The 8,199-nt window shown below is 40.2% G+C and overlaps 1 protein-coding gene across 1 annotated transcript; it reads right to left on the bottom strand.

Moving 5' to 3' along the window:
• Positions 1 to 7,092: 7,092 nt before the first annotated feature.
• On the bottom strand, positions 7,093 to 8,109 carry LOC143040812 (serine/threonine-protein kinase pim-2-like). The gene has a single exon (XM_076212247.1). It carries the CDS (start codon positions 8,107 to 8,109, stop codon positions 7,093 to 7,095), a length of 1,017 nt encoding a protein of 338 aa, XP_076068362.1.
• Between the last annotated feature and the right edge of the window lie 90 nt (positions 8,110 to 8,199).

Below are 8,199 nucleotides of genomic sequence, written 5' to 3'. Positions count from 1 at the left end.
CTGAGTTTCTCTTTGGCCATGTTCACTTATGGTGTATGTTTCTCTTACTTTTAGTGTAAAGGTTGATTTTAGGGGACATTATTTTTTTTCTTCCACTTTTTCCCTCTTTTTCTTCCTCTTTTTTCTCCCTCTTTTTTCCTTTTTTTTCTTATCTTTTTTCCTTCATTTTTTTCCTCCTCGTTGACAGTAAGCCTTGCTTTGGCAAGAAGTGCTGGCTGCACACTGATCAGCAGACGACATTTCCTCACAATAAACAGCATGATTAACATCAAACCAAACCTTAGATTTGGCTGAGCACCTAAAAGAAGCAGTGAACACAAGAGATAGTGCATTTTTTTCTTTAAACTGCAATAGTATATTTTGTTTAGTGCATTTCAAGGGGAAAATTTTGATGGATAATTCCATTCACTTGCATTCGGCCTACTTTCTGAGTTACATTCCCCTTTCCCCATCCAATCAGTCATTACCGGCAAAGCAAGGTTGCAATTTAGAGAAAAATAATAAATTTATTTTTCCACTGCTTTCTCTGGGTTACATATTTCTGCTGAATTGCTTGACCGCCAATTTCAAATACATTTAAATTTGTATTTTTCCATCTAAAACCATAAACAGTGTTCTCAGGGAATCCAGTTAAGTGACAGGTATCTCATGTTTTCATGCCCGTGTTTGGCAATTCAATAATTTTGAACTTATTTTTTGACATGATACACCTACCTACCAAGTTGCTCATTCCTAACATCCATGTTCTTCCCATTCTGCCCTCCACCAGCAGCAGTTGTAGACTACCCAAGCAAGTAATGATTATTAAAAAAGAAATTGGATTGTGGCCTGTAAATAACAGCGAAATGTGTAGGACTGACAATATGGTGGCCTAGCTGATGGGAGAATACAATATGTGCACTTGGTACTTTAGGCCGATCATAATCACGAAGTACTTGGGGGCTATATGCATGGAAGAAATGCCAAGCACAAACTTGCCAAATGCAGATCTACTGCACCCAGGTGAATGAGGAATACCTGCAAGATGTTCAGTCCTGCAACCATGAAGTGTGGAACATGAAAGACTGAATTTGATCTTACGTGGGAGGATGTAGGAATATACGAAATTACAAGCAAGAAGACCCCTCTTGGTATATAGATGGACAAATTTTGTATGAATTCTACATATAGAATTATTTGAATTATAAAGTAATTGGTTTATCATTTGATAATTAAAATGTCCCCTTTGATATGGTGTATACACTTTGTTGTAGTAAATACTGCACAATTTTAGTTGGCTGAGGGAACTGACCAAAGACATTGCCATAGCATAACTTGGGTGGATAACCTCTGTCAGGAACCTGAGAGGGTGTTGGAAGCCAGTGACACTGAGGACTGACCAACAACAATTGACCACAGCTTCAGTGGGGTATCAGTTGATCAAGCTTATGCAGTATGAGGTCTACCGTGTCAACTGATTGTTGAGGGGAGACTACATAAATATGGTTGTACAGGAGTTTGTGCACAAGGGGTTGATCAGCATGTGGTCCAATACTGACCTTGACACGAGAAAATGCACAAGGTGAGACTACTTTACTCTTCCTAATACAAGTGCAACACAGTTCTTAGTTTCATGCAGTTTCTACTCTTTAGAGTGTATGTATGCTGTAATATATTGGATAAGTAGAAATAAAGCAGTTATTGTATAGATATGCAGTTTTATTATCAGTTATAATTAGTTTTATCACTAAGACCTCCTTATAGTGACTTAAAATTTAGAAAAGATCTGTAAAATATAAAAAAAAGTGAGGCAGACAATAAGTAAGAGTTGTCATGGTTCTCGTCTCTAGTAATAATTAGGTGTTCCTTCAAATGTCACAAACTGGAAAACTGCAGCAGCAAGCAAGTCTTTGGGCTGTTCCATATATCTGGGATGGAAAGAATGTTAGATTTTGTGTTCTATGAATATAGATTTTTCTGCCACTGCTAGAAGAAAAAGAAGGGAAGCAGTGTATAGTTGCCAGCTATCATAACAAAATGGAGATAAATTGTCATAGTTGATAGAGATCTAGGATCTGGTTAAGAGACTGATATCTGGGAAGAAACTGATAAATCCAAAGAGAATACCAAAGAATTCTAGTTACATTAGAGATAAGAAAGTTATCAGGAATCATATTGGCCCATTATTATCTGCTGGTGGTCAACTTAAATATTTAAATAAAGGAATGTGTGATATTTCAAACAACTATTTTAGCTCAGTATTCGTAAACAAAGCACCTCCCATTTAAATTTGCTTAAGCCTGTGATAGTTCTAGGGGAAAGTTACACATGCCAAAGGCTTTTTCCCCCTTACAAGGGAGGTAGCCAAAAAACAAAGGCATAGAATCCACTCCCACGTATTCCATCCCCACATACTCTACTCCCATTCACCTCCCTCCCTCCCTATTATCTTAGTTCCTGGATGGCAGGTCATCCCTGCATCTCACCCACTGCCCTGGGTCAGAAGCAGTATCGCAAGACACAGCACATCCACAGCAAGGCTGCTTCATTAAATTGGGAACCCCCCCATCTCCGTCCTTTCATGCAGAAAAAGAGAAGACAGGGAGTAATCCCTTTGGGCTGCGTCAATTTATTTGTTACACTCCCTCAACCCCCATACACTTCCCCTCATGCATCACAGCATCATCCATACATCATTCTCCAGTCCTCTACCATCCTTCCTCAACGGACATGCCCCTCTTTCCCAATGCCCCTTTTACCCCATCCATCCATCTCAACCTAGGTTGACCCCTCATGTTCACTCCTTCCACCTCTGCCTTCCACACCTCTTTTACTAGTCTTCACTCATTCTTTCCATGTGTCCAAACCATCCCAATACTCTTTCATCAACTCTATCTCCCAACTCCCTTTCCACCCCCGCTCTCCTCACCTTTGTTTCTCACTCTATCTAGCCTAGTAACCTCTATCATATTTCTCAACTTCTCAGGCACCTCTTCTCAAACATATTCAAAACCCTCCTCTCTTCCTCACTTATGTTCCATGTTTCTGCCCCGTACAGTGCTGTTGGCTCAATTACTTCTTCATACCTCTTAGCATCCATTCCCAAATGTCTATTTCTCATTAAACTTTTTAATCCTCCAAAGCTTTTACTTGCTTCTCTCAATCTACATTCCACCTCTACTCCTCCCTTTCCAGCCACATTTGCACTCAAGTATCTAAAACTATCCACTTTCTCCAGTCTCTCTCCCTTAATACTCATTTCCAATTTGCTGCCACATTCTCTCCTTGTACATCTCATCACCTTACTTTTACCCACATTTATCTTCAACTTTCTTCTTTCGCACACCTTCCAAAACTCTGTCACTAACTTCTTCAATCAAGATTGAATATAAGACACCAATAAGTAAAAGTGACCACATATTAGTTGAACTGGAACTAAATGAAGAAAAATACATGAAAAAAACGAATAATATAGAAAGGGAGGAATGATGTATGAAAAAACAAATTTTGATAAAATGAGAAATTTTCCTCCAAAAGCAGACTGGGAAAGGATATACAAAGAGGAAACAATAGTAGAAGTGAAATGGAAAAATTTGACAAAAGATTATAAGGAAGGAGTGGAAAAGTATATTCTAAGACAAAAACAAGAAAAAGGACATGTAAAATGTTGGTACAGCAAAATATGTAGCGAATTAAAAGATAAATGGGATGAAGCTTGGATAAAATGGAGGAAAGACAAAAAACCCGAAAATGGAAAATATATACTGGTTATAGAAATGAATATGTACAAGTGAGCAAAGAAGAAAAGAGAAAATACAAAAAGGATGTCATAGAAAAATGTAAAGATCAACCAAAACTATTTTATAGAATTATAAACAACAAACTGAAAAACAAAAGAATTAGTGAAACTACGGGAAGGAGGAATAGAATACACAGAGGAAATAGAAATGGCAGAAATTATGAACAAACATTTTAAATCGGTGTTTACGAGGGAGAACATACAACTCAGAGGCGTCGAGTGGGAGGGGAAAGTCCCCCCTATGAAAGAGATATAAGTAACAAGGAATGAAATAATAAATCACTTGAGTAATCTCGGTGTTAGAAAATCGCATGGTCCAGATGAAATGGCAAACTGAATTTTGAGAGAATGCAGGGACGAACTGACAAAATACATAGTCTAATAAGCAGTTCATTGAAGAAAGGAAAAGTTCCAGAAGTTTGGAAAAGAGCAAATATAGTATCAATATATAAGAGGGGAAACAAAGAAGACCCGACAAACTATAGACCGGTCTCTCTCACAAGTACGGTAGCTAAAATTTGTGAAAGAATGATCAAAATTAGATGGGTAAAGCATTTGGAAAAAACAATACTAAATCCAAGGCAGTTTGGATTTAGACAAGGAAGATCATGTGTCACAAACTTAATGTGTTTCTATTCAAGACTAATAGATATAATACAGGAAAGAGATGGATGGGCTGATTGTGCCTTTCTAGACCTGAAAAAAGCTTTTGATAAGGTGCCACATAAGAAATTGCTAAAGAAATTAGAAACTGTAGGAGGAATACAGGGCAAACTACTTAAGTGGATGGAAGACTTCTTGCATGAAAGGAAAATGAGAGTGGTGATAAGAGACAAACATTCCAATTGGGATGAGGTGATTAGTGGAGTTCCACAAGGAACAGTTCTGGCCCCAATAATGTTTGCTATATATATATATATATATATATATATATATATATATATATATATATTAATGATATAGATGAAGGAATTGAAAGTTATATGAGCGTCTTCGCAGACGATGCAAAAATTTTGAAAAAAGTGAATACCGAAGAAGATTATGAGTCGCTGGAGAGTGATCTCAATAAAGTATGGGAATGGATTGGGAAGTGGGAGATGAAATTCAAAATTAAGAAGTGTAGTATAATGGAATTTGGAAGAAGCAAAAAAAAAATAGCAAGATCATATATTTTGGGAGAAGAAGCAATTAGATTTTTTTGGAGAAACTTATAATTTAATAAGATAATTCAAAGTGGCATTTACATACCTGGACGAAGAAATGGTGAAGAAAATACTAGTCACTTTGATAAGACCAAAATTGGAGTATGCAGCGACGACGTGGTCACCAAGTACAAAAAATGTATAACAAAACTTGAAAGAATACAAAGAGCAATTACGAAATTGGCACCAACGCTCTCAGAGCTACAGACATTGGGGCATAGAGAGAGACGAGACTTGATAACTATTTATAGACTCATGAAAGGCATGGAAATGATTGATAGAGAGGATCTAATAAAATGGGATAGTAGAGATACAGGAGAACATAGAAACAAAATCAAGAAAGATAATTATAGAAGAGACCTGAAAAAGAATAGCTTTCTCCACAGGATAATAGACGTTTGAAACAGGTTAGATGAGAATGTGGTGTGTGCAAAAACGATACACGAATTTAAAAACAGTCTAGATAAAACGAGATATGGAGACGGGACCTCACGAGCATAGCTCCCCTTCCCGTAAAATACAAATAGGTAAATACACACATAAATCCTTGCCAACTAGAGCCGGAGTACCGTCTTCCATTCTAGAGGCCGTCACCACAAGAGAATGACAACTGATCATCAACGTAGAGGGTAACGACCTTCCTACTGAGTATGGAACCTGTCCGTCGGGGGCAAGTCAACCAAAGGCCGATCACAGCCGAGCAGCCCATGGAGGGCCAACGCTCCAGCTTCAGACGGTCGGGAAGACCGGGAAGATGACGTCAAATCGGTGGCAGCCGAACGATCGAACCAGAGAGTGTCTTTTCCTTGAGGCTTCGTTTCCCAGAAGTTCTAACGTCTAAAGGCACCTTTCCGTTGTCTTATGAGACTTGTAGGTCTGGTCTGGCGACCACAATGTTATCTCATTCATTTGAGGTTAAACCGCATTCAGTTGTTCAGCTTATTTGAACCTACTGTAGGGTTACGTTTTTCTCATAAGTATCTTTATTTTTCATTCACCAGGCCATTTCATTTAGGTGAGAGGAGCACCTCTCAATTCCAGGCCTCTGACTGCGTTATGAATTTCGTATAATTCTTCTGTATGCCGTCAGGCGACTTTATTCAGCTGAGGGGAGAGTGCTCTTCCCCTGTGCACGGCTCTTTAAGACAAATTTCCTTTACTGAACACTTTCTTGTTCTTTATTGTGGTTGCTACTTATTCAACGGATGTCTTCTATGTTCTCTTGCTCTTCATATTCATTGTGATTTTCTCTCTAGCTCTTTTTGGCTCTTTCTGACGAATGCTTCTTTCAGCTCTGTCATTGTCAAGACGTAAAGAGCGTTTTTGTTCTTAGGCTCTTTTCCGTCTCTTTATAGGTATTATACGGATGTTTTCCTTCACTGTGGTAGTCCATATATGTATGCTCTTTCTATGTATGGCTCTTTCGGTCGGATTCTTTCATCCTTGTCCTTATTATGACTTTAGAGAAACTTTATTTTTCCATTTTGGGTTTCCACATTTCTGATGCACGTTTTGTACATACGATCAGTTCTCAACTGGATATTACAATGAGCCCTTTGGTCTAACTTCCTTTTTTTACCCAAAAATTCACACGGGAATCTTCATCTAATGCAGGATCGATACTTGGGATTGAGCCCTTTGTTCTATGCCCTTCCGTTGAAAAACTTTTTATTAATTTTTTAAGGCCTGTAGATGCCTGGAAAGACCACTGGCGGAATCCTCGAGGTTAGTTGACGCTGCGACACGGGAGATTGAGGTGGGGGGTAAGATGAAGACGGGGTTTACGTGTTGAAGAAGCTGAGGTAGACGGCGAGAAACTTTCCATCTTCGCGTCGAGGCAAGGTTGTCACTGTGCCTCTTTCCAGTACCCAGCTTTGTTTGTGATACTCAATAGAAGAAGGGCTTGCAAGAAGTTATGTTCGTCTTTAAACAGTCCTCCTAGAGTTTCCAAAAACTCGTTCTTCATGATCCAAGATAGCATGTTGATTCCTTCAGTCGTCAGGCAATATATTCGTCATTGTTAGCAACTAAAATTGCCTCTTGACGAGATCCTAGTAGGCTTAGTATTACTATGGTGGGCTATGGTATCCATCAATTCCTTTTGTGCTTCTTCTACTTTTGTGGAGTGCTTTCTGTTTCATCCTCTCCTTGTAAACCTCGTTTGATGGTCTTCTTTTCCGGGGCCAAGGGCTTTTGTTTAATTTTGCGCTTCCTTAGACGCAGTTTCTTAAAGACTTCCGGTGGAAATAGTATAGGATCGGGGGGATCGAGGTCATCCCCGTCCTTTGAGCGGCCAAGACCCCTTAGCCAAGGGTGGGCCAAGATCCCATGGAGGGTGGGCCGCTTCCATGGGTCCATAGAGAAACACTTCATTATCAAATCGCGGCATTGATTGGGGAGGTCTTTAGGGAAGGGCGGGTGAGCCTTTTCGATCTCATCTTCGTTGTAAAACGGATCATCTAGGCACACCAGGTAGTATAGCAAGGTCCCTAGACTCCACACTGTCGCTGGGACATGCAGGAACTCACCTTTGTTGACGTATTCGGGTGGCCAATAGATAGCAGTCCCGCCCGTGTGTCTTCCCGCGTATCCTTTGACCATTTCTCCGCATCCGAAGTCGATTAACTTGATCTTGAACTTCCCCGTAGCTGGATCCTTAAACAGCAAGACGTTCTCGGGTTTTATGTCTTTGTGAGAGACGCCTGCATTAAGACATCTTTGGACTACTTTTACGATGTCAACGAAGAGCCGTTTGGTGTCTTTGAGGGGGAGTTTGCCGGATTTTTTTATATAATCATACAATGAAGTTGCTTTCGGGATCAATTCCATAACCATGTAATAGTTGCCTTCAGAGACGAAACATTCATACAGTTTAATTACTCCAGGAACTGATTGGACCTTTTCGAGGAGAGATGCCTCCATAGGCACTCTCAACCCTTTGCGCCGTCCCCAGGTGCCGACGCGGGCGAGGGGAACTTCTTTAATTGCTACCTGTGTGCCGTCGACGAGGCTCCTGGCCTGGTAGACACACCCAAAACCGCCCTTCCCCAGAGGTTCCTGCACCTCGTAGCGGTCCCTCCAGTGGGTGTTTTTGCCGCTCTTCATCCCTCTCGAAAGGTCATAGGCCATGGCGGCCCTCCCGGCCGATCACGTGACCTAAGGTCGCATCTTAGATGGGGTCACTCAGTGCGCTCGGGTTTACGTTCTTCGGTGAGAACG

The sequence above is a fragment of the Oratosquilla oratoria genome, chromosome 29 (genome assembly GCF_046742065.1).
Source record: "Oratosquilla oratoria isolate Oo_2021 chromosome 29, ASM4674206v1, whole genome shotgun sequence".
Lineage (NCBI taxonomy): Eukaryota > Metazoa > Arthropoda > Malacostraca > Stomatopoda > Squillidae > Oratosquilla > Oratosquilla oratoria.
The sequence above is the reverse complement of the archived record's forward strand: the minus strand, read 5'-3'. Positions and strand labels throughout refer to the sequence as shown.

Excerpts from the sequence above, each read along its gene's own strand:
- LOC143040812 (XM_076212247.1), bottom strand. The coding sequence starts at position 8,109 with ATGGCCTATGACCTTTCGAGAGGGATGAAGAGCGGCAAAAACACCCAC.